Below are 27,572 nucleotides of genomic sequence, written 5' to 3'. Positions count from 1 at the left end.
CGTGGGACTGCCTTTGAAGACAACTCGGAAATTGCAATTGATACAAAGATTGGCAGCCAGGTTACTAACTGGAACTAATTATAGGGAACATATCATGCACCTATTGAAGCAGCACTACTGACTGCCAATAAATTTCCGGTCCCAATTCAAAGTGCAGGGTGTTATCTATAAAGCCCTACACAGTTTGGGTCCAGCCTATCTTCGTGACTGCATCTCCCCCTATGAACTGGCATGGGCTTTAAGATCTCCCGGCCCTCTTTTCGGTCCCACTTCCGTCTTTAGCATGGTTGATGGGGACGAGGGAGAGGGCCTTCTCAGTGGTGGTCCCCCTGGCTCTGGAACACCCTCCCCTGGGAACTTAGACAAGCCCCTCCACTACAACACTTTAGGAAAAAGTTAAAAACTTGATTTTTCCAGCAGGCATTTAGACAGTAACAAGAACTGATTGCCAATCCCTTTATATCTGCATTGTGTGCATTTAGCTGGGCTGATATATTGATTACCTGGATCTTTTAACTGATTCTATTTTAATAGAGGCTTTTTATCCAATTTATATACCTTGTTTATGTAATGTTATTGTTTTCATGCTGATGTATTTTATTTTATGTATTATGTATTTTATATATGGTATCTTTGTGTGCTATTTTGTAAGCCACCCCGAGTCGATATGGGAGATGGTGGCGGGTATAAAGTTTTATAATAACAATGATAATGATGAGATGATGATGATGATGATGATGATGATGATGATTAAATGTGCAGTTCCATATACATGAAGATAGATATAGATATACAGTAGAGTCTCACTTATCCAACATAAACGGGCCGGCAGAATGTTGGATAAGCGAATATGTTGGATAATAAGGCGGGATTAAGGAAAAGCCTATTAAACATCAAATTAGATTATGATTTTACAAATGAAGCACAAAAACATCATGTTAGACAATAAATCTGACAGAAAAAGTAGTTCAATACGCAGTAATGCTATGTAGTAATTACTGTATTTACGAATTTAGCACCAAAATATCATGATGTATTGAAAATGTGTTGGATAATCCAGAACGTTGGATAAGTGAATGTTGGATAAATGAGACTCTACTGTAGATATGATGTTTCCCAAATGGATAGGTTAGGTAAAGGTTTTCCCCTGACGTTAAGTCCAGTCGTGACCGACTCTGGGGGTTGGTGCTGATCTCCATTTCTAAGTCGAAGAGCCGTGGTTGTCCGTGGACATCTCCAAGGTCATGTGGCCGGCATGACTGCGTGGAGCGCTGTTACCTTCCCACCGGAGCGGTATCTGTTGATCTGCTCACATTTGCATGTTTTCAAACTGCTAGGTTGGGGCTAACAGCGGGCACTCATTCCACTCCCGGGATTTGAACCTGGCACCTTTTAGTCCGCAAGTTCAGCAGCTCAGCGCTTTAATGCACTGTGCCACCAGGGGCCCCTCCCAAATGGATAAGCTGCTATTAATATCATGTGTGCATGTGTGTGTGTGTGTATGTATATTATCCAGTAGAGAATACCAAATTCCCAAAGAGCAGTGCTTTAATACCTTACAATCAGATAAAGAGCCTACATTGGATAGAATTGTAGGTGCATACCAGGGCCATAGCCAAAAAAAAAAAAAAAAAAACCGGGGGGGGGGGGGGGGTTGTTGAAACTTTTTAAAAACTTCAATGGACACTCATGGGGATTTGGTTAATCGGTTAAAATTTATGAGTGAACCAGATTTTTTTAAAACCTGAAAGTGTTTTGGGGGGGGGGGGTGAACCCCTAACCTTCCCCCTCCCTTTGCTACAGCCCTGGTGCATGCAACCCCCCTGTTATGCCAGCTCCACTGGCTGCCAGTTTGCTACCAAGCACAATTCAAAGTGTTGGCTTTAGGCTATAAATCCCTAAACGATTCTGGCCCAGCTTACCTATACGAACATATCTCCCTCTATGAACCATTGTGGAGATTAACATCTTCTGGGGAGGCCCTGCTCTTGGTCCACCTCCTTCTGCTTATCCCAAATACTGTCCAACCCTTCCCCTTCCCGCAACAGTAATCTGTTTTTTAAAGTTTGTTTTTGTACTTTGAATATTAAGTCAGAAGTGAAAAAGAAAAACCTATTTTGCTGAATACTTTAGTTTTCTGTGTAGATCTATGAGCCTGGATCTGCTTCATTGTGGCTTCCCTCAGCTATCTTCTTGCAGCCACAGAAACGATCAGCGGCACATGGCCTAGTTGAACCTAAAGTCTGTCAAGAGCAAAATGCTGGTATTGTTTAACCAGCTTCATTTTGGGAGCCAGGCTCTGAAAATGCTCACCCCAATTCTCTACATAGCACCCTGCCATTCCTGTTTGGTTTAGTTAGAGGGAATTACATAGCACAACAAATCCTCTCCTTCCACTGATTCCTGCTCCACTGTGTCTTGGTTGAAGATTCATGGTGCTGGGGATCCTTTGTGCCTGACAATGGACCAGTTTCTTAGCAGAAACCTCTAAGGAGGCAAGGTTTCCCTAGGATACAACTGCCAAGACGGAAATGGGCATTAACTCAAAGGTGGCAAAGTGGAGAACTGCCAGGGACAAGCAAGCTCTGAAGAAGGCTGGCATGCGGACAGATGAGTTGTGATGTTCACTATGTACTTGGCTATTTTTAAACCAAATTGTGGACTGGGATGACCGTAGACAAGGAAGGAGCAGTCTGAGACAGAATACATTCAAGACTTCAGAGTTACGTTTGTCTTTTGTCCAATCATGGTCTTTGATCACCATCCCTTCTTCCCAATCTATATATATAAATGTGTTCTGACCATTTTAGAGGAGAGGTTAACAACAAAACTAAACAACTCAGAAACACGAAACTTGACAACACAACCCATGATCCTCCCAGCTGGGTTCCGACAACACAACCACAACTCAGAAACACAATCATTGCTCAAAAAAGCTGAAAACCACAAAACCCCCTACAGCACCTGCGTGGGACGGGAGCCATTGCACCAACTGCACCGCACGCAGCCCCCCCCCTCCACAACGCTCGCGTCACACTTGTCGCCGCCACTGCCCAGCTCACAACAATCTTCCTCAGAGGACCCCGCGGCAAGAGCGGGCCTTGACTCTCTTGCCGCTACATCCTCAGACTACCATTCGAAAACACACTGCATTGGGAAAGTACGTGGGTCACGGCCCTCTAAGGGGGGGGGGCGAGGGAAGGAAACAAATGGCCAGGCACATATCACGATAACAACAGCGACGACCAAGTTAGGGGCTCAAAATGGCGCACGTCATACTACCATATAGGAGAACACAATCTAAATACTCCTGGCAGATGGCCATCCAATATTTCCACAATAAGAATAATAATACAGTCCTATAAACACACATATACGGCAGACCCGTAAAGGCCATCCAGTCCAACCCCTTCCTACCATGGAGGACACCATCCTTCTACCATGCACGAGGACACAATCAAAACAATCCTGACAGATGGCCATCCACCCACTACATAATAATGAGGATCATGATGATGACACTAACAACAATAACAATGATAATCATGATACCATACGCTCCAAGACTTAACAAACTCCAACAGACCATCCAGTCCAACCCTTCTACCATGAAAGACACATCCCAAGCAGTCTTGATAGATGGCCATCCAGCTACGCCATAATCAACATCATCATTATTACAGATATAGACCACCTCTAGTCTCACCACTTTCAACCAAACACAACACAACAGCACACAAGACAAAACCTTACAATCAACAAACCAATCCAATACCTATCTTCTATGACACACACACCCAAGAGAAACAAATGCCTACACACACAACCACAACGAAAGCACATAACAACAAACACACATACAAAACCACAACACCAAAAAAACACACACAAAAACACACATCTGCAGACACACTACTATGCTCAGAAAAACATGGATGCAACATGATTCACAAGCTCACAAACCATGTCGGCCAAACACCAGACTACGCCACAGTAGCGCATGGCCGGGCACAGCTAGTGTCATATAAGGCATGAATTCCTCTGCTTGAAAATAACAAGGTCAGAGATTCTAGGTAACGGGGACTTTCCTAAGTTCCTTGTGTTGTCTACATTGCACACTTTAACTTTCTCTGCTCCATTCTATTGTGGGATTTGTAGTTTGGTGAAATAGAATTATTTGTTAGAAGCTCCTAATGCACAATCCTAAACCTAGCACTGAAAGCATCTAATGCATAATTCTAAAAACTGTACACTATTCAACCTAGCGCTCTCTAGGATTTTTTTTATTGTGTCAGGAGCTAATTGAGAACATATTGCAAGTCGCTTCTGGTGTGAGAGATCTGGCTGTCTACAGAGACGTTGCCCAAGGGCAACTGAGAAGCTTCTGTCATGTCCTCACAAGCTAGAGCTAACAGATGAGAGCTCAGCCCATCTTGTGAATTTGAACTGGCAACCTTCAGGTTAGCAACCCAACCTTCAGGTCAGCAGTCCAGCTGGCACCCACTGTGCCACCACGGCTCTAGGATGGCACCATATGACATATGGCCAGAATCTGAACTTCAGACCCAATGCTTTTCTATAAAAGGATATGTCTTTGCTCTGCTTCCCACTTGTAGAATCCCACCAGCATCTCTTCCCCTTCCTTTCCTGATAGCACCAGACTCACTGCCTCTCTCCCTTGCAGGTTTATCCTAATGAGGAGGGCTTGGTGAAAATAGCCAAGTGGGTGGCCACGTTGTCCCCACCCTTTCTGACATGGATGGGGCCCTTCTTACCAATCGTGTGGTTGGCTCATCCTGATTATATTAAGCCAGTTGTGACTGCCTCAGGTACTGTGGTGGTGGATTGTGACAAAATGTGGGAATGGAAAGGGAGTCTCATGAGGACAGCATGGTCCTCTCTCTACAGCAACTCCACAGGGATGATATAAATGGTCCATAGTTGATAGAGAGCAACATACATTGATGTGGAATTTTGCAGAGCAGAGTACATCTACAGTGCAGAATGAATGCAGTACCCTCCATGGGGATTATTTCCATGGTAAGATAGGAGATCAAGTGAAAGGCTGATGTAATGAGAGAGATAGAAAGCATTTGACTTTGCACAGAAAAATGATCTTCCTATTGTTTATAAGGTTTTGTTGTCATGGGTGAAATGGGACTATACAATAAAGTAAGACTCCATATCCATAGTTTCACCTACCCATGTTCTGGGGAAAATGTTCTCTCTAGAAATTTGCTAGGTTCTCTAGCAATTCCGTGTTATGCTTGCCCTGGAAGTCACACTAGAGGACCCAGCAAATTCCTTAAAATGATTGATCCCAGAATTTAGGGAATTTACTGACATTCGGGCATAACAATGGTTTCTGATAACCATTGCCTATAGGGTAAAGGTTTCCCCTGACATTAAGTCAATTCATGTCTGACTCTGGGGGTTGGTGCTCATCTCCATTTCTAAACTGAAGAGCCAGAGTAGTCCATAGACACCTCCAAGGTCATGTGGCTGTCATGACTGCATGGAGCGGTATTTATTGATCTACTCACATTGGCATGTTTTCGAACTGCTAGGTTGGCAGAAGCGGGAGCTAACAGCGGCTGCTCACTCTGCTCCCGGGATTTAAACCTGGGACCTTTCGGTCTGCAAGTTCAGCAGCTCAGTGCTTTAACACACTTCACCATCGGGGCTCCAACCATTGCCTATACAGGGGTGTTATTGTACTATTTTCATCGCTTTGTCTTTTTCGCCAGTTTAAGTATGCTTGAATGCATTAAGATAAAAGATTATATGATACCTAGAAATATGAACAGTAAAATAATAAAACAATAAAAATAGGAAAGACTAGACTGAATACAGGTCTTGTTTTTCTCTTCCCTGCAGCTGCTGTTGCTCCCAAGGACAAACTCTTTTATGGCTTCCTGAAGCCCTGGCTTGGTAAGGACCTCCTATGTATTTATTATACAGTTAGTATTTATTCAATTAGATATTGACCATGAACAAGCATTATTTGGGTGTGTTCTGGTACGATTTTCAGGACTGTAAAAGCTTAATTGACCTGTAAAAAATAAACATTAAAACCATACAGAGTTTCTAAACAGTAACTTTAAAAAAATCGGAAGTGTAGGTCAGGTACAAGAAAAGTGAGAGATGTGGCAAACCAACAGTTGTGGTACAAAAAAATGTAATGCGATATCAATTGGATGATGTGCCTACTTATCCTCACTGTGATTCAGATCAGAATTTGGGAAGCAATTACAGTAGAGTCTCACTTATCCAACACTCGCTTATCCAACGTTCTGGATTATCCAACGCATATTTGTAGTCAATGTTTTCAATATATTGTGATATTTTGGTGCTAAATTCATAAATACAGTAATTACAACATAATATTACTGCGTATTGAACTACTTTTTCTGTCAAATTTGTTGTATAACATGATGTTTTGGTGCTTAATTTGTAAAATCTTAACCTAATTTAATGTTTAATAGGCTATTCCTTAATCCGTCCTTATTATCCAACATATTCGCTTATCCAACATTCTGCCGGCCCGTTTATGTTGGATAAGTGAGACTCTACTGTATTAAAATAACCTTGAACATCATTACATCAGTACATCATTACTAGTGGCCATTACTCTTTTTGGTGGAAACAGCCTGAAGGCTCAAAGGAAGACACGTCAGTCTTGAAGTTAGGCAAGACAGCTTGCAAGAGGAAGCTCCAGGCTACATGCCATGTCATGCTATGCCATGCCACTTGATGACTACTTTATAAAACAGCATTCTTCATAGGAGACACCCTGCCTGCTATTAAAGCAATCTCTGTGTAAAGTTTTATAGGACGATGAAGTGAAAAAACTATCCCTAAACTTTCTCTCAGAGAACCTGTTGCATCATTACTAATGCAGGGAAAAGGTGAGTTCATTGGTGCAACTTAATTGCCTGCATTCTTTTTACAGAGGCTGTTTGATTTAGTGTTGCAAGGTTTTAACATTTTAACTGGAAGAGTAGGGAGCACTTTGTTTACTATGGCCTCATCTACACTGTCATATAATCCAGTTTCTGAATGCAGGTTATCTACCTTAAACTGGATTATATCATTTTATACTGCCATATAATCCTTATTAAAGCAGATAATCTGGATTCAGAAACTGGATTATATGACAGTGTAGATGGGGCCTGGTTCCACAGTATGAGTCTAAATCAATCATTTGGTCTTAGGCTGTATCCACATCTGCTTTGAACTGGATTATAGGAGTCTAAAAGATAACGGTTTTCCCTGACGTTAAGTCTAGTTGTTTCTGACTCTGGGGGTTGGTGCTCATCTCAATTTCTTAGCCGAAGAGCCAGCATTCTATAGAATGTTCAATATCAGAAATAGCAGCTTCCAAGGTCTCTGTTAACTTTGTCCAGTTAGCTTTATTGAAATTATATCTTCTGCGGAATGGCACACTTTTTGGTCTTATAGCTGCATATGCTACGCAGCATATTGGTCTGTGTTGTGTATTAGATATTGGGTTTAATACCCTTTTAACGCATTGGTGGATTATGCTTTCATTTACAAAAATCAAATCAGGATTATAACCACGCTTCCACCAGCCGTTATTAAAAGATGGTGGTACAGTAGAGTCTCACTTATCCAAGCTAAATGGGCCGGCAGAAGCTTGGATAAGCGAATATCTTGGATAGTAAGGAGGGATTAAGGAAAAGCCTATTAAATATCAAATTAGGTTATGATTTTACAAATTAAGCACCAAAACATCATGTTATACAACAAATTTGACAGAAAAGGTAGTTCAATATGCGGTAATGTTATGTCGTAATTACTGTATTTACGAATTTAGCACCAAAATATCACAATATATTGAAAACACTGACTCAAAAATGGCTTGGATAATCCAGAACCTTGGATAAGCGAGGCCTGGATAAGTTATAACCCTGCTTCCATCGGCCGCTATTAAAAGATGGTGGTAGTTTACTGTCATGAAGGAGGCTCATTCTACTATTGTCGGCCCAATATTAAAACTGCTTTGCCATTTCTATCATCTTTGTCATAGCCTCAGACACAGTTATGGTATTGAAATCTCCCACAATAAAATGGGCTTGATGATTGTGGCAATTGGTTGGGAGCATAAAATAGAAATCAGCCCCAGGTGGTTTACAGAGTGATGATACACTGCAACTATCAAGTTCCACAGATAGGATTTCAATGTTGTTCACTTCTGTGAGAGAGGTTGCAGAGATTGCTACACCAGATCGTACAAAAATGGCAGTACCATATTGTCTGTGAGGTCGTTCCATTGCCAGTTGCATTCCAATAATTTTTAGTCTTCTCATTGTGATGTCTCTGTGTGTTTCCTGTAAACATAAGATGTCACACAAAATGTCCTCAGACATTTTGGTTAGTAGCTCTTCCTTAGTAAGTGACAAACCTTCTATATTAATAGACATAATCGTTAGCAATGGTCTTGATAAAGACCTTTGGTATTCATCAATTTGTAGAGAGATAAAACACATTTAAAATGTTAAAAATGTTTAAAAGCAATGCTTTTGGGTTGGAGAGATTAGCCATTTACAAGAAAAGTTGCCCAGGGGATGCCTGACTGGATTTACTCAGTCTTCGGGGAGGCTCTTTCTGTGTCCCCCAGAAATGATGAACTTATTGTTTCTTTTTCTCCCAGGTGATGGACTCCTGCTGAGCGGTGGAAAAAAGTGGGCACGACATCGGCGCATGCTCACTCCTGCCTTCCATTTTGATATCCTGAAGCCTTACATGAAAATCTTCAACCAGAGCACAGATATCATGCATGTGAGCTCCTCCAAAACTCCAGTGCATTCTGTGGCTATGCCCCCTCTATGTAGGCAGAGATGTTTGCCTTACAACCAGCTTGTTAAAAAAGAAGCATATATCTATATTGAAAGGCTCTGTTTTATTGTGCATTAATTTCTCCCAAATTTTGTAATGCTGTTAAAGTAGTAGTGGCCTTGATGTTAAAGAAGTATGGTCCAGAAACTCATATACTTTGTTAACTGATGTGACAGCTTTAAAAGCCAATATGATTGTCTGCTGCATCAATAGGAGTATAGTGTCTCAGTTGAGGGAAGTCATAGTCCCACCCTATGTAGGGCTTTAATGGTCAAAATCAACACCTTGTTCTTTGCCCAGAAACTAATTGGTAGCCAGTGGAGTGACTTTAGAATAGCTGTAATAAGTTCACTCCTGGATGTTCCTGTATCCAATCTGGCTGCCGTGGTTTGAACCAACTGGAATTTCCAAACTTGGGACAAAGGTAGCTCAATTTAAAGTGCATTGCAGAAGTCCAACCTTGAGGTTACCAGGGCATGCGCTACCATCTTATAACTCCTCCAAGTCAGTTATACCAGCTGTACCTACAAAGGGGTGCAGCTGGAGTATCAGCCTAAGCTGATAGTAAGTACTCCTGACCGTCACATCTACTTGGGCTGACATTTGGAGAGATGAATCCAGGAGACTCCCAAGCTGTGGACACAGCCTTTCAGGGGGAGTGTAAACCCATCCAGGACTGGTTGACACACCTCAATCCCCAGATTAGGGTCCTTGATGGCAAGTACCTCTGTTTTGTCTGGATTCAGTTGCAATTTCTTTTTCCTCATCCAACCCATTACCTCCTTCAGGCATTCATTCAGAGGAGACACACTATACTTAGCTAGAGCTGTTTTGGATGGCTTGGATAAATATTTTTAGATTATCTTCAACATTCTGATATCACCCCGCCGCATGCCTCCAGATGATCTCTCCTAGCGGTTTCATGTAAATGTTTAAAAACATTGGGGAAGGAATGGCACTTTGTGGGATGCCACATAACAGCTCCTTTTTTGAGGAGCAGCTATTCCCCAAGCATCACCAACAGGAACCTGCCTAAGAGGTACAACCAGAATCACTGCAACACAGTGCCTCCAATTTCCAGTCCCTCCAGGCATTCCAGAAGAATACCATGGTTGATGGTATCAAAAGCCGCTGAGAGGTTTAGAAGCACCAACAGGGACAAACACTCCTTGTCCATGTTAAGAGAGAGATCATCCACTAAGGCAACCATAGCAGTCTCAACTTCATATCCTGCTCTGAAGCCAGTTTGAAATGCCAAAACTGCCTGGAGTTGGAGGGTAACTGCCTTCTTAATCATCTTGCTCCAAAAAGGAAGGTTAGAAACTGGTCTGTAATGATTAAAGTCCAGGGGATCCAGAGAGGGTTTTTTTTAACAGTGATCTAACTACTGCTTCTTTTAAACATGGTGGAAAATTCCCTTCCCTAAGATATGCATTGATAATTTGTTGTATTTGACATCTGATTGCTTCTCCTCCCTGGGCAAACAACTAAGAGTAGCAGAGATCAAGAAAGCCTCCTTACTTGTCCCAACAGCTTGTCCATCAACAGTACTCACTAATTAAAACTGATCCAATAATGCCACTCACAGAGTTTCTGGACACCTTGTGGTGACTTCTGCTCCAATAACATCCTCTAAGTCAGCTCTTATGACAAATTTTATCTGCAAAATAGCATCACACTGAGCTACTGAAGGTTCTAGCAATGGATTCAGAGGAGAGGGCAAACTTAAATAAATATCCATACTTAAATTCAAATTTTGCAAGCCTCCTATATTTTGGACACTTGACATTCTGTTTCCAACTTTTACTTGCCCAGACATTGGTTGCATGTTGCTTTTGAGCTAACTCTTCCTGCATAAGCTTCACTTGCCCTCTGGACAAGTGAGAATCATCTTATTGCTATATCTCCTGCCTTTGCTCACAGAAAGATGAACTATTTTCAGGATCTTCTTTCTCAGCTTGTACCTTTTAACCTCTGTCCTACTAGAGCCCTGCTACTTTAGTAACCCACTTCACTTTGTAAAAATTGCTTTCTTTCAGCAAGATTGACTCAGGTTGTCTGTTCACACTGTTCTTTTTTTAAGGCTAAATGGCGCAGGCTCACAGCTGCAGGCCCTACTTCTATTGACATGTTTGAGCATATCAGCCTCATGACTCTGGACAGTTTACAAAAATGTGTCTTCAGCTATAACAGCAACTGCCAGGAGTGAGTAAACAAGCAAATGTAATCCTAGGTTATCTAGTTGCCTTTGGGATATTATAGGCAGCCTTAGGGATATCTTTATTTCAGAGTGGGAAACTGTGAAAAGATGGGGTACCATGTCAATCCCCCAGTGAACATTGGAGAGCTGAACCAATCCCAATTGCATTTCGGCTCCCACAAAAACCACAGTTCTATTTTAGACGTTTATATAGATATGTTATGCAGTAATTATAGTAGACTCTACAGAAGAGGCTTCAGCTGTTCTTAATGAAGAGGAACATCAACATGTTTAGCAAGCCTTACAAATGCTGATTTGTTGTCAGGAAATGTTTGATATTTATACCTATTTAATATAACTATCCTGGATCATGTAAAAATTTCTCGGGCCAAAAGGGGTCCCAAGTCAAAAGGTTTGAGGAGCCCTGCCTTAAGGGACATTGGGGTAATTTATGGAGAGAAATTTTAACTGGCTACAGAATTGGCTGTGGTTATCACTTGTGAATCATGGGCTGCAGTTTAGCCATTGGGCACAATCACTTCTGTGACAGTTCAGCAAGTGAGATGATTCCTCAGTGCGATGTAAGAGTCTGAAATTCAAAATGAACATTTCCTGTGAATCCATATACTTTATCATCATTTGTTCATTGATTGTAACTTCATCTCCCAAAAGTGATGGCAATTCTGGTTTGATGAGGGTGCCACTAAGTATATTTTTGAGAGCTATATACAGTACATCTACACTACAGAACTGATCAATTTGACAGCACTTCAACTACCGTGGCTCAATGCTATGGAATCATTGGATTTGTAGTGTGGTGAGGCATGAGTAATTTTTGGCAGAGAAGACTAAACACTCTGTAAAAAGACAGCTCCCATTATTCCATAGCATCGAGCTGTGTCAGTTAAAGTGGTATCAAACTGCAATCATTTTACAGGATAGAGATGCACTCACAGAAAACATGTAGTGAACAGTGCTTAGGAGTTATTGTTACTTCAAAACATTGGAAATGTCTGAATATTTATAAAACAAAACTAAAGCTTTATAAAACAAAATTTAAAAAACACCCAGATGTGTAAAATCTTTGTGGCTGTTTTTACTGATGAGGTTGGCTCTGTTTGTAGCCTCACAAAGAGTTACATACCTACCTAGGAATGAGTCTAATAAGATTTAGTAGGGTAGGGTTTAGCTCTAGATAAGCATGCCAATGATTGCAGTGCAAAGCAAGTTTATTTGGGAGTAAGGCCCATTAAAATTAAAGAGAGTTAACTCCTGAATAAGTGTATATCACAGGTAGGATTCCAAATTTTGTTGCACTCTTGCTCTCAACAGCCAAGTTGGCAAAGCTGCTGTTGAAGAATGCTGGGAGTTGCAGTTGATGACATCAGGAGCATCACAAATTTATGTATTTGTATGAATTTTATATGTTGTTCACCGCTTTAATTCCCACCCACAGGAGAAAAGCGAGATAGAAATAAAATAATAATAATAATAATAATAATAATAATAATAATAATAATAACAATAATAATAATCCATTTAGAAACAATAAACATTGACAAAATTATGATCTGTCAACTGCAGAAGGCCACCTTATTAAGATTTGCACACATCATCTGAAAATACATCACACAGTTCTAAACACTTGGGAAGTGTTCAACCTGTGATTTTCTAAAATGAAATCCAGCATATATATCTCGTTTGCTGTGTCATACTATGTCTTTGTGTCAAATAATAATAATAATAATAATAATAATAATAATAATAATAATAATAATAATAAATTTTCGTGTCAGGAGCAACTGGAGTTGCTTCTGGAGTGAGAGAATTGGCCGTCTGCAAGGACTTTGCCCAGGGGATGCCCAGATGTTTTGATGTTTTACCATCTTTGTGGGAGGCTTCCCTCATGTCCCCGCATGGAGTTGGAGCTGATAGAGGGAGCTCATCCGCGCTTTCCCTGGGTGGGATTCGAACCTGGCAGCCTTCAGGTCAGCAACCCAACCTTCAAGTCACAAGGCTTTTATCCCCTAGGCCACCGGAGACTCCAATAATAATAATAATAATAATAATAATAATAATAATAATAATAATAATAAGCAGCCTCACCCCTTACATCTTGTGCTGGGACATCTTGAAGACATTTGAGAGCAGTTCATTGCTAGAGATTTCATAGCATGAAATATTCTGAGAAATACTAGGTTTGTTTGCCCATTGAAATGTGCAAACAAACCAAGTAAGTTGGCGATAATAAGTCAGCCAAGGTATATGCTGACAACTGGGACAGGTCAAGGCCTGGCCATTATTCCCCCCTACCCCAGTTTTTTTAGATATCTGAGAGACAGCTTCTGTTGAAACTTTGTCTCTCGTTATATCCTGACAAATTGGTTTTTTTGATTCTAGGAAACCGAGTGAATACATTGCGTCCATCCTGCTGCTCAGTTCTCTTGTAGCACGGCGACCATATAGTCTGCACAACTATATTGACTGGATCTATTATCTGACGTCAGATGGCCGTCGCTTCCGCCATGCCTGTGACATCGTACACCGTTTCACTGCTGATGTGATCCAGAAGCGACGAATGACCCTTAGCAACTTGGGACAGGATGCCTGGCTCAAACCCAAGCAGGACAAAACTAAGGATTTCATTGATGTCCTGTTGATAGCCAAGGTACTAGGCATAAGAGTCACAAGAGCAGGGAAGGCCTGACTGTTGTCTGTGGAGCAGGAACCTTCATGGGATGAGGAACCCTACACTACTGGATTTTGCCATCTGGCTGATCTCTCGTAACTCGAGGATGATGGCCCTCCAAGTGTAGTGCCTTGGCGGTGAATGCATGTCCTTCTTTAGTGAAGGCATCGGTTTCCAGACGGAAGGCGGTCCCGGTCCCATGGTAAAGTTATTCTTATGAGAACTGGCTTGTATTAGCAACAGAAGGAAGCAGAGTCTCAACATGAGACTCTGGTCCATGGAAAGGGATTGCCTCCTGCCACTAATAGTGGGTCCTGGTGAGATTCTCCAGTGGTCAGGCAGCAGTCTCATCTCACCCAACATTTCATTTTGTCTTCGTAGGATGAAGAGGGATGCCACTTGTCTGATGAAGACATTGCAGCTGAAGTTGATACCTTCATGTTTGAGGGTAAGATGCCAAGTTTGGACTTCTACTGCCACTATCAGCGATGACCCAGAGGGGAAGAGGAAGAGATAGAGGGATATTTGGGGGTTGGGATCCTGTTGCCCCTCACAAATTATCATCATAGTAGTCTGAAATGTGTAGTTGGGGAGGAGCATTGCAGTTTTTTAAGGGAATGTTTTGCCTGGACACACTCTTTGAACTTGAAAATGTGAAGATACTTGTATCTCTCTCTCTTTTGGTAGCTCATGAATAATGAAAGGAATAAGAGCTTAATTTGGAGAGTTTTGGAAAGCAAGTCACTATTGTTGAGAATCACCCTGGACTACTCAAGTCTAAATGTAGTCAGATAGATGATAGAGTTAGATTGAGGGAATCCTTTCCCCGTTTCCAAAGCATGCCTAGATAGGATTCACCATTGTTTCCTGCTTCCCGTCCTATTTAGGTCAGCCCACCCTTTGATGTTTCTAGAAATGTGATATCTCGTAGGGCTTTGATGTAACTTCCCCAATTTGGCCTTTGGAATGTTTATGGCCCTAGAGAAGAAGCGACCCACAAGGCTTGGTCACCATTCCAGCTTCCTGCTTTCCAGAGAGGACGCACCTCTGTCCTCTATTAGTCAAGATATAGCTATCTAGAGCTTTGTTATTTTAATCCGTCTATGTGTATTAGAACAGGATTGGATTAGATAGTTAGGTCCAAACCTTTTCTATCCATCAATGGATTTCTTTTTACCTCAATAAATGCTTTTAAACTTTAAAACTAACTTTGCATCCCTTTGCCTTCCTGATGACACAGAAGCCTTCCAAAACTCACACTGCGTAAGTCTCACTGCTGCTGCAATTTTTACTCTGCTATTTTAATGGGAATTTACCTCATAAAGAGGGTGATTAGAGCTTAACGGCCCGTTCATTCCCAACACCTATCTCTGAGTTTTATATGAAGGCAATGTATTAAGGAATTTTATAAAACTACAGGATAGTAATAGACCACATTTAATCCTTTAAAACTTTTGATTTTTTTTTTAAAGCTAAAAATGTGCATTTTGACTAAACCACTACCCTGGCACATATATGCTCTCAGCTTAATTTATTCCAATTGCAAGAAGAGCTATTTCAGTTCAAATGTGTATGGCTTGATGATGGAGTGCCATGGCTGCAATGGGTCAGCAGTGTTCTCTGTGTTTCCCTGCATTTATATACTGCATCCCTCTCTGTCTGTATGTGCTTCACTCTTATTCTCATGTTTTAGGCCACGACACTACAGCAAGCGGCTTGTCTTGGGTGCTGTACAATCTGGCCCAACATCCACACTACCAAGACCAGTGCCGGGAGGAAATCCAGGAACTGTTGCATGACCGGGACATAGAAGAAATTGAATGGTAATGAACTGTAGGGCCTGGTTTGAAATGCGTAGATTATGGTGGACTTGAGGTCAGATGTTGAATATTCAGCTGGAAGAGGAATTAACTCTTCCACACACACTAAACAAAGATGGTATGATAGAAGTTACTTTTTTAAACTATTACTACCAGGGCACGGTTTGGAATGGGTGAATTAAAGTGGATTTGAGGCCAGATGTTATTTAGCTAGAGAAGGAATTAATCTTCCTCCATGTTTATACACACATACATACAAAGTGAACTAAGACAGTATGATAGATAGGGATCTACACTGAATTAGATTCTAAAGCTTGAAAAAGTTGATTTTTGAACTATTACTTCCTGACCTGCTGGTATGACTCTTGCCAAAGATCAGAGAGGAGGTCACTTATCAACTACTGGCATGATGAGAGAAATATAACTGGCTGTCTTTTGCCTGCCTAAGTCACAAAAACGAAGTGCTGTTATAAATAAGAAGACTTTTACAATCCCTGCCTAGAGAAGCTAGAATCAGTTCTTTGTTGTTCATTAATACAAGCAATCAAAGACATTTTTTGTTCAAGTTAGAAAGCAAGATAGTCTGTTCTGAAATGGTTTGGTTCTAACTTGTTGGGTGCTGATCATGTCTATTTATTGATGTATTGTTAATTCCATTGTATTTTGTTTTTCTGTTTCACTTCTAATCAATTGTTTTAATGATTACAATCAGCTCTCCCCATTTGCAGGTCTTGCTTTTGCAAATTTGATTATTATATTCTCTTATGGGATCTCTAAATCCTCTGGTGTGATTCTATGGTCGAAATGTATTTCCTTTTTATTCATAGCCTTTCCACTTTTTGTAGAGGTTCTGCATCCTCTAAAAGTGTATTGGCTGATATAATTCAATAGCTTATTTTTAGTCTTGAATAGTCCAGTGGTATTAAATGTCTGTTTTATGTTCTGTTTTTTTGTGTTCTCTGGTGGCCTAGGGGATAAAAGCCTTGTAACTTGAAGGTTGGGTTGCTGACCTGAAGGCTGCCAGGTTCGAATCCCACCCGGGGAGAGCACGGATGAGTTCCCTCTATCAGCTCCAGCTCCATGTGGGGACATGAGAGAAGCCTCCCACAAGGATGGTAAAAACATCAAATCATCCGGGCGTCCTCTGGGCAACTTCCTTGCAGACGGCCAATTATCTCACTCCAGAAGCAACTCCGGTTGCTCCTGACACACGCAAAAATTAATTGTTTGCTCCTAATTGATAATAGCTTTTAAAAGTAATCATTTCTGGCAGAAAGTGACAATATAAATTAAATGAATAAGCAACACCCTCTCCAAATCAGATTATAATCATAGAGCAGTGGAGGGATGGCCACTAACATACATCCAGTGTATCAATAAGGATCTCTGCCAATTTTGGCCAAATATGATATTTCGGTCATCTCCAGCTACTTATGCCACTTTCCCAAGTGATCCCACATTTTGGTCCGCCTCTCTGTCAACCAACTGGATAGCCTCAGTTGAATGGCATCAGATCTCAATTGCAGCCTAGCTTAGTTTCTGGTTTGCTTCCTGAAACCCCTGATCCTTCTCTGACTCTGTATCCCTGTCTCCTTGCAGCTGCTGCTCCTGCTTTGCAGAGGTAGGTTCCTCAGTGTCAGACAGTTCATACTGGGGATTTGTATTTGCCCCTGATTCAGATACGGGGTGAAGAACCCCTTCCCCCTCATCTTCAGCACAAGCCATAACATCCACCACACTCCAAAGCAGCAACATATTCCACTGTTCAATAGCTCTTTCCACCCGAAAACATTTGTCCTAGGAGTAATTTACTTTCCTGTGGTTTGCTCAGTGCCCTAGTCTCTGGAGCAGTAGAAATTAAGCTTGACCCTTTCACAATAGGATATTATTTCAAATATTTAAACATGGCTATCGTATCTCCTCTTAACCTCCTCTTCTCCAAGCTAAACATACCCATCTCCTGAAACTGCTCCTCAATAGGTCTTGGCTTCCAGACTGCCTTGCATCTAGGAAGAGAAGAGAAATTGCTGATACCATATGCATTGATGTTCTTGTGCCAACCAGCCATGGTGAACAGTAGGTCCCCTTTTTCTTCTCAGGGAAGACCTCTCTCAGATGCCCTTCACCACCATGTGCATTAAGGAGAGCTTGCGCCTCCACCCGGCAGTCACAGAAATTTCACGACACTGCACCGAGGATGTGAAAATGCCCAATGGACAGGTTATCCCCAAACGTATCTATCCAGAGAGGGATTTGGTGCACTCTCTGTTGCTTGGTGGGCTCTCCTTTCTCCTTCATCTTGAAGGAGTAGCTCTCAGAATACGTGTGAAGGAGCTGCTGTCTATTGGCTGCCATGTTTTTGCACCATTAGTATGAGATTGTGTGAACAGGTAAAATGGGGTGAATTTCAAAACATCCTGCGTTTTGGAAGGTAGGTTGACTCTGTGGCTTATTCACACCTACATTCTGATCCTTCACTTCATTAGTTCATTTTAAGTAAGTGCTTATTTCCTTTTTCATAGTTTGTGACATAAAATTTCACTATCCATTTCATCACATTGAGGTTGGGAAGTGTAGAGCTCCGTCTGACTCAGTGCTGGAATGAAATAGATGATTTCCCTACATTCATCACACTGTTAAATGTATCAGTGGCACTCAGCATTCTTTCAGTACATTTGCCATCACACTTTAATTGCACCACCCACCATCCTGCCCCTCTGTTCTTTGTGGGAAAAACCTCCTCTCTTTGAAATGTCAGCCGTTATGTGTCTTCAGTTCTGGAAGCAAGGAAGCAGGGAGGGAAAGTGGCGATTCTCTCTCTCTCTCTCTCTCTCTCTTTCCTGGCTGTCCCACAGAGAAGGGTGTGGATCTTAGAAAACAATAACTCCCAGGACTGCATAGTATGGAGCTATGGTAATTAAAGTAAGATTCAGCTGCATTCATTCCACAGTGTAAATGCACCAAGAAAAGGGCATGGATCTTGGAAAACTATGACTCCCAGGACTGCACAGCATGGGGACATATGATGATGATGATGATGATGATGATGATGATGATGATGATGATGATGTAAAAACACAACCCAGAGCAGAAGAGAAAATTGGCAAAAGAAGGCTCTCCATGGACAGTTCCTAGGAAAAATTGAGAGCCAAATTGACAAAGAAAAAACATGGCTTTGGCTCACAAATGGAACTTTGAAAAAGGAGACAGAGGGCCTGATTCTGGCAGTCCAAGAACAAGCCATTAGAACCAATGCCATCAAAGACAAAATTGAAAAGTCGACAACAGATTCCAAATGTAGGCTCTGCAAGGAAGCAGATGAAACAATAGATCACATCCTCAGCTGCTGCAAAAAGATCGCACAGATAGACTACAAGCAGAGGCATAAATAACACCGTTGCTCAGATGATTCATTGGAACTTGTGCCACAAATACCATCTGCCTGCGACAAAAACTGGTGGGATCATAAGCCGGAAAAGGTTACAAAGAATGAGCATGTCAAGCTACTCTGGGATTTCCGAATTCAGACAGACAGAGTTCTGGAGCACAATACTCCTGATCTCATGATCGTGTTAAAAGACAAAGTATGGATTGTCGATGTTGTAATCCCAGGTGACGGTAGGATTGAGGAAAAACAACTGGAAAAGTTGACACGATATGAGGATTTAATGATTGAACTACAAAGACTCTGGCACAAGCCAGTCTAGGTGGTCCCAGTGGTGATTGGCACACTGTGTGCAGTGCCTAAAGGCCTTGGCCTGCACTTAAACACAATCGGCGCTGACAAAATTACCATCTGCCAGCTGCAGAAGGCCACCTTACTGGGATCTGCTTGCATTATTTGCCAGTATATCACACAGTCCTAGACACTTGGGAAATGTCCGACGTGTGATCCAATTCAACAGCCAGCAGAGTGTCTGCTGTGGACTCATCTTGTTGTGATGATAATGATGATGATGATGATAATAATAATAATAATAATAATAATAATAATAATAATAATAATAATAATAATAATTTATTTTAAAGTTTTGGAGTTTTAAAATTTTGAAGTTTTAAAGTTTTGACACTTTGAAGTTTTAAGCTTTAGAGATTTAAAGTTTTAAATTTCCTGAGCAGCAAAATAAAAGCTTTCATTACTCTTCCCTCCCCAGGGGTTGTCTGCCTCATCAGCATATATGGGACCCATCACAATCCTGCTGTGTGGCCAGAGCCTGAGGTACTGTTTCCCATTCTTCCCAATTTGTTCTGTCTCTAGTTTGAACACTCAGTGCGCATTCCTAAAAGAGTCCAGTAGACACTTTTCTTGTATTGACCCCGGGAGGTGATACTATTTTGTTTTCAAATTCACTTTGTAGGAGTGATGCAGATCTGGATCAGGATCTTGACCCCTTGTTAACAGCTTGCTTAAGTTGACTTTGATTCTAATGTGGGTTGTTTGCTGTATGTGTTAAATGTGTTTGTTAAATGTTTTGATAAGGCTGATGGGACATAAAACATATGTCATGTATGTCTTTGTTGTCTACTACTGGGCTGTTCCAGCTTTTTTGCACTCTGTAAAAAGCTGGGCTTTAGCACAGCAGGTTAAACCACCAGCAGCAGTAAATCTTGCCAATCAAAGGTTGACACTCTGAAGTCTGGGTCAGGGTGAGCTCCTGGCCTTTAGCCCAGCTTTCACCTATCTAGCGGTTTAAAAGCAAAATGTGAGTAGGTGCTGCTTTTTTTTTAAGCAGGGAGGTATTTTAAGACACTCGTAAGGAAAAATGCCAGTGATGCCACCGCCATACCCACCCCCACCTCATGGCCGGAACCAAGCACAAGTCTCCAAAGTTGCTGAAGATGGACCTCTGTGTACAATTGTCTCTCTTGTCTGTGTATAAAATGGCATTGAATGTTTGCTGCATATGTATGTTCTGTGATCTGCCCTAAGTCCCCTTTGGGGTGAGAAGGGCAAATTATAAATACTAGGCTTGCTCAAATAATTCGTTTTCCCCGTTAACCGTTATTAATTCGTTATTTTCGTTTGTTTTGAAGCAATTTTGAAGCATTGGTTGTCCACACGTCTGGATATCGCGGTTTCGAATCGCGAGAGGCCGTTTTTCGTTATGTCGTCGTTTTTTTCGTTAGGAAAAAAAAGCTTTTGCAAATCACCCAAACTCCCACCATTCAGGCCCTTTCCTTTTGCCCCTCAGCAAAAGGGGCGTCATGGGCTCAGCCAATGGGAGGGGGCAAGGGGGAAGGAGGCCGAGGAGGAGGAGGAAGACGGAGGGGGGAAATGGCCGCCGCCGCCTCGCCTCAGCTCAGGCCTGGTGTCTCTCTGTGAGGCGGGAAGGCGGCGGATGGAGCCGGGAATGGAGAAACCGAGAGAGACAGAGAGGGGCCCGGCGGTGAGGTTTTGACGTCTGTGCGAAGCTAGGCAAGTGGGGTTTATATATCTGTGGAAGGTCCAGGGTGGGAGAAAGAACTCTTGTCTGTGGGAGGCAAGTGTGAATGTTGCAATTGGTCACCTTGATTAGCATTGAATAGCCTTGCAGCTTCAAAGCCTGGCTGCTTCCTACCTGGGGGAATCCTTTGTTGGGAGGTATTAGCTGGCCCTGATTGTTTCCTGTCTGGAATTCCCATTTTCTGGGTGTTGTTCTTTTACTGTCCTGATTTTAGCTTTTCTGTAGCTAAAAATGCATATAAAATTGATTCTATAGGGAGGATAAATGATTGGATTTCAACTCCTACAGCTTGGCTTTCTCTGCCAATAATGGTACCCATCTTGGATATTGTAAGGGATTTTATTATTATTACTATTATTATTATTATTATTATTATTATTATTATTATTATTATTATTAGACCTTGCTCCCAGGAAGGTGCCTTCGCTGTGGCTCCCAACTTATCTATCTACCTTTCCACATATTCTCCACATTGTGTGTATGTGTATGTATATTATATATACATGAGCCCCGATGGCGAAGTGTGTTAAAGCACTGAGCTGCTGAACTTGCAGACCGAAAGGTCCCAGGTTCAAATCCCGGGAGCAGAGTGAGTGCCCGCTGTTAGCTCCAGCTTCTGCCAACCTAGCAGCTTGAAAACATGCCAATGTGAGTAGATCAATAGGTACCGCTCTGGCGGGAAGGTAATGGCACTCCATGTAGTCATGCCGGCCACATGACCTTGGAGGTGTCTATGGACAACACTGGCTCTTGGGCTTAGAAATGGAGATGAGCACCAACCCCCAGAGTCAGACATGACTGAACTTAATGTCAAGGGATACCTTTACCTTTACCTATACACACACACACACACACACACACACACATTATGCAGGGACTATATACACAGTATATATCACACACACACCAATTTAACAAAGTTTCAGCCACAAAAACAAAGTTTCTGAAGTAGAACAATGACTTTCACAGTAAAGACAACCCAATTTAACAGGAAATAAGACTTTCAAACCAGGAACAGATTTCTGCAATTATTAAAAAATGGTTTATTATAAAAGCTATGAAAATTCGCCAAAAATCAGAGGATAAGGGAAACGTTCCAAATTTTGGTGAGCTATCAGTGTTAAATGTGTTCTACCACTGTACCAAGTTGGAAGAAGATCACTCAAAAAATGAGGGTGGGAGAGTCCTGTAAAGTCCTCTCCCTCTGTGCTGTTTTTGGGAATTGCGCATGCGTGTCCGCCATTAACGAATTAATTTAGAAAATAACGAATTTTCGTTAATTTCGAATTTTTTGGGGGGCCAAATTCGGAAATACCATCAGAAACGAAAAGCTGCCCCCCTCTAGTTTTGAAACGAGTTTAGAATCAAATTTTTCGTGGATCGATCAAGCCTAATAAATACTGTAAATAAATAATTACATCAATTGGGATTCCTGGGAAACCGAGGAAAATCCACAGTAATAAAAAGACTCAGTGTCCCATTCTCTGGGAACTTGCCTAACTTCTTCTTCTTCTCATCCTCATGGAACCTGTTTTTGAAATCTGTTGTTGTTCTCACAGGTTTATAACCCACACCGCTTTGATCCAGCAGCCTCAAAGCAACAGTCCCCCCTGGCCTTCGTCCCCTTCTCTGCAGGACCGAGGTGAGCAGGAATTCACAGGTTGCCAAAAATATAGTCTTTGGAGCAAATCTTTCAATCTATGCTGGTGTCCCTGTCAGTGAGGCAATGAATGCCAACCCTGACTTAAAGGAACTAAGGCACAGAAATTATATCAGGAATAGGTTCAGTGCCTTGAAAGTTCAGACCGAAGTCCAGAGTAGATTAAGATTCCTTCTCCATGTATACACATTAATACAGAAGTTCAGAGTCACCAGTATTGTTTGCCTCCTGGCCTTTTGGCAAGGTTTTGTTTGTTTTAGTAACTTTATACACAATATGACCAGGTAGATGTTGACAGGGTATTAAAAATCATTCTAGCACATTGGAGAGGGGGCTTTTCCTGAGCTCGAGGACGATTGTCTTCCATCCTTGGTGTCTTGGGGGTGGGTTCTTAGGTGGCTGAAGAGACCTATTCTTGACCCGCATATTCTCCCGCAGTGAGGACATCGGTTTCCAGGTGGAAGGCGGTCCCGGTCGGGGTTAGCTTGATGCTCCTTCCTCTTGGCACGTTTCTCCCTTAGGCCCCCCGTTCGTGCCTCTTCGAACTCCGCAGCACTGCTGGTTACAGCTGACCTCCAATTAGAGTGCTCAAGGGCCAGGGCTTCCCAGTTCTCAGTGTCTATGCCACAGTTTTTAAGGTTGGCTTTGAGCCCATCTTTAAATCTCTTTTCCTACCCACCAACATTACATTTCCCATTCTTGAGTTTAGAGTAGAGTAACTGCTTTGGGAGACGGTGATCGGGCATTCGGACAACGTGGCCAGTCCAGCGGAGTTGATGGGATAGGAGCATCGCTTCAATGCTGGTGGTCTTTGCTTCCTCAAGCACGCTGACATTTGTCCGCCTGTCTTCCCAAGAGATTTGCAGGATTTTCCTGAGGCAACGCTGATGGAAACGCTCCAGGAGTTTGGTGTGACGTCTGTAGACAGTCCACGTTTCGCAGGCGTAGAGCAGAGTTGGGAGGACAATGGCTTTGTAAACAAGCACCTTGGTATCTCTACGGATGTCCCGGTCATCAAACACTCTCTGCTTCATTCTGAAAAATGCTGCACTCGCAGAGCTCAGGCGGTGTTGTATTTCAGTGTCGATGTTGACTTTTGTGGAGAGGTGGCTGCCAAGGTAGCGGAAATGGTCAACATTTTCTAATGTTACACCGTTAAGCTGTATTCCTGGTTTTGCAGAGGGATTAGCTGGTGCCTGTTGGAAGAGCACTTTGGTTTTCTCGATGTTCAGTGAGAGGCCGAGCTTCTCGTATGCTTCTGCGAAGGTGTTGAGAGTGGCTTGTAGGTCTTCTTCTGAATGCGCACAGACTATGTTGTCATCAGCATATTGGAGTTCTATAACAGATGTTGTGGTGACCTTGGTTTTGGCTTTAAATCTGCTGAGGTTAAATAGCTTGCCATCTGTCCGATAGATGATTTCCACTCAAAAAAACCACCAGAAAATATGAAATTATTCAATGCAGACACTTCCCAAGTTACAAATAAGATAGGTTCTCTAGGTTTATTATTAAGATGAATTTGTACGTAAGTTAGAACTGGTACATTTTAAATGTAACTCCTGTGTTGTTTGTTTTGTTGTCTCAGGGACACTTTCTGTCCCTTTGTGTGTGTGTGTGTCAGGAGCAACCGGAGTTGCTTCTGGAGTGAGAGAATTGGCCGTCTGCAAGGACGTTGCCCAAGGGACGCCCAGATGTTTTGATGTTTTACCATCCTTGTGGGAGGCTTCTCTTATGTCCCCGCATGGAGCTGGAGCTGATAGAGGAAGCTCATCCACGCTCTCCCCAGGTGGGATTCGAACCTGGCAGCTTTCAGGTCAGCAACCCAACCTTCAAGTCACGAGGCTTTTATCCCCTAGGCCACCGGAGGCTCTTTACTTTATGTCCCTGAGATAATTGGATTTTGAACAATGTGGCTTGTTGTGGAAGCAAGGATTGGTGATAAAGATTCACTGGAGACAACTTTCTTCCATGATAGCTCTCTCAGGAGTGAAATTCCCTTCTGAGGGGTAGATTTCTCTCACTTCCTGTTGTCTCACCCCTGTTCTTAATTAGGAGTTGTTTCTAAGGCGGATGTTTGTAACTCGGGGACTTTTCCAGAAGGGAAAAAGTATAATATAATATAAAGCAAATTGTCCTATTGATGTAATTAAAATAAACAGGATTCTATAAAAGATATTAAACTAAAATCTCAAAAGTTTTGGAAAAAAGGTTTTCATTGAGATTTAAAAACAATGAGGAACTTGGCTTCCCAAGGTGCTAAAGTCTATATCTCAGATTCTCTTGATGAAAACCTGGACTGGATTTATCCTCCCACTGACATGGAAGCCACCAGATAGGTCTTTTCCAACTCTACTATTCTATGATTCTATGATTCTAGAAAAAAATACTAAAATAAGCAGGTGGAATCAGCAAGGCAGTGGTCAAGACCAAAATTATTGATCTTCAAGAATTAAAATTTATTTTTGGAGCTATAATCAATAACTCATTTTTCAATTTTGAGAAAAAAAATTGTACCTATTGGAAACAAACTCCACATTTGGACTTGTTACGATGTGCAGAAGACCACTTGAAAAAGGCATTTGTAAAATACAAATCCTACATTATTTGGTCTCCAGATCTCCTTGCAGTCTTACACTCTTTAAAAGCACATCAGATATATCGTAAGGACTTTTTATCCCCTTCCCTTAAGGCACTGAACTGTCATGGCATGTGACTCTTCAGAAGACCAAAAAGTGGGTGGGAATTACAAGCTCAGGACACTGTGCAAATTTGCCGTAAGAAACTCCTGAACAGAAGAACATTATGGAATAGATACTGAGCCATCTGTGGTTTGTCTCTCATGAAAGGACCTTTCTCAGCTTTTTCCCTTAGGAATAACATACAAACCTCATCGTCTCATGGTTACTTTTCACAGTAGAACACCAGCCCGTTCAGTCCCCTTTTGGTGCTATGATATGGCGTTTTCCATAAAACATACCTTTCTCCTTTTTGCAGGAATTGCATTGGACAGACTTTTGCCATGGCAGAGCTGAAAGTGACCTTAGCTCTGACGTTGCTCCGGTTTGTGGTGCGTCTGGATAAAAGCCAGACTGTACGGCGCAAGCCAGAATTAATCCTGAGAGCTGAGAATGGGCTGTGGCTGCAGGTGGAACCTCTGCCGGCCAAGCCTTGACCAGGAAGCCCTCGCTATCGCCAACCTCCAACACGCAACTGGAAGTTTTAGCACTGGATCTGCACAGAGGATTTGTGGTGGTCGGGAGCTTTGTGCCTAAACTAAAGCAGCACACCAGAGTGGAACCATATTGTTTGTGCATCACTATGCCCTCCTTACCATTGCTCCTTAGCTCTGATATTATGGCGGAGACAAAGAGACCTAAAAATTATGTCCTACTACAGTAAAGTCTTACAGGTTGCAACAGTGTAAATGTAGTTTGCCATTGTTTTAAACTTACAGCAGTACTTCTTGAATCATGTTGACAGGAGAACTCTAACCTAACCATAGTGTTGATTGTAAAGAATGATATCTTAAGGCAAATATTCCAAACACTCTTTGTTTTTAAGTCACTTTTGTTTGAGAAAGAGAGAACATAATAGTACAACAATACTGAAATAAACAAAATGTTGTGATATGTAACAAAACTACACAACTACATTGTACCTACAATTACAAAACTACGATTTGCCCAAAACTCAATAACAATACACACATATACACAAAAAAACTAAAGTAACAAACAAAAAGTAAACAAACACTTGGTGCTGGTTTTATTCCTTATTATTCTATGCCCTTTAAATGATATTACAGTAGAGTCTCACTTATCCAACATAAACGGGCCAGCAGAACGTTGGATAAGTGAATATGTTGGATAATAAGGAGGGATTAAGGAAAAGCCTATTAAACATCAAATTAGGTTATGATTTTACAAATTAAACACCAAAACATCATGTTATACAACAAATTTGACAGAAAAAGTAGTTCAATACGCAGTAATGCTATGTAGTAATTACTGTATTTACGAATTTAGCACCAAAATATCACGATATATTGAAAACATTGACTATAAAAATGGCTTGGATAATCCAGAACGTTGGATAAGCGAGTGTTGGGTAAGTGAGACTCTACTGTATATAACCTTTGGTAACACCACAAATTCAAAAATCCTATCATTGACAATTGCCTCCATTGTTATTGTGAAAAGGTAATAAACAAATTTCTGTATTACTATAACAGTGGATACTTGTCTTTGTAGTTCCAGAGAATCCATTTTCCTTTGTGATAAGCAAGTGCACCCTGCTTACTTCCAAGGTGCTCCCCTTGCTTTGCTGATTTCGTATTATGCTTCTGAGGCAAAGACCCAATCTACTTGTACCAAATTCAGTTTGCCTTTCTGAAAAAAGGGCATAATCTCTTCCACTGCAGAGTCATCCTAGAATCTCTGCTTCCCAAGCTTTCACAAAAGTTGAGACAATTTGGCCATCTGTCAGGAGTGCTTTGAATGCGATTTTCCTGCTCCTTGGCAGGGGGTTGGACTGGATAGCCCACGAGATCTCTTCCAACTCTAATTCTATGACAAGTGCAAAGAAGCCAGAATGGATGTCCAAAGAACTTCTAACTGAGCTAAAGCTCAAAAGTGACATGCACAAGAAGTGGAAAAGGGGAGAAATCACCAAAGAAGAATTCAAACGTATAGCCAACACCTGTAGGGAAAAGGTTCGCAAGGCTAAAGCGCAAAATGAGCTCAGGCTTGCCAGGGACATAAAAAACAACAAAAAAGGTTTTTTTGCTTACGTTGGTAGAAAAAGGAAGAAAAAGGAGGCGATAGGGCCACTGCAAGGAGAAGATGGGGTGATGGTGACAGGGGATAGGGAAAAGGCAGGACTGCTTAATGCCTTCTTTGCC

At 41.7% G+C, this 27,572-nt stretch overlaps 1 protein-coding gene across 2 annotated transcripts in view; it reads left to right on the top strand.

The window, feature by feature from the left end:
* LOC100554731 (ultra-long-chain fatty acid omega-hydroxylase) overlaps positions 1–26,900 on the top strand; it is a 30,360-nt gene extending 3,460 nt beyond the window's left edge. Inside the window, exons 2-12 of one of the 2 annotated variants that reach the window (XM_062971425.1) lie at positions 4,685–4,829; positions 5,878–5,931; positions 8,675–8,802; positions 10,943–11,064; positions 13,460–13,727; positions 14,130–14,196; positions 15,442–15,571; positions 17,668–17,801; positions 19,723–19,787; positions 22,572–22,654; positions 25,667–26,900. In XM_062971425.1, the coding sequence (XP_062827495.1) occupies positions 4,685–4,829; positions 5,878–5,931; positions 8,675–8,802; positions 10,943–11,064; positions 13,460–13,727; positions 14,130–14,196; positions 15,442–15,571; positions 17,668–17,801; positions 19,723–19,787; positions 22,572–22,654; positions 25,667–25,844 (1,374 nt within the window). In that variant the 3' untranslated portion in view covers positions 25,845–26,900. The remainder of the gene's footprint in view (positions 1–4,684; positions 4,830–5,877; positions 5,932–8,674; positions 8,803–10,942; positions 11,065–13,459; positions 13,728–14,129; positions 14,197–15,441; positions 15,572–17,667; positions 17,802–19,722; positions 19,788–22,571; positions 22,655–25,666) is intronic. The other variant, XM_062971426.1, reaches the window with a different exon arrangement.
* Positions 26,901–27,572: the final 672 nt, after the last annotated feature.

The sequence above is a fragment of the Anolis carolinensis genome, chromosome 2 (genome assembly GCF_035594765.1).
Source record: "Anolis carolinensis isolate JA03-04 chromosome 2, rAnoCar3.1.pri, whole genome shotgun sequence".
NCBI lineage: Eukaryota > Metazoa > Chordata > Lepidosauria > Squamata > Dactyloidae > Anolis > Anolis carolinensis.
The sequence above is the reverse complement of the archived record's forward strand: the minus strand, read 5'-3'. Positions and strand labels throughout refer to the sequence as shown.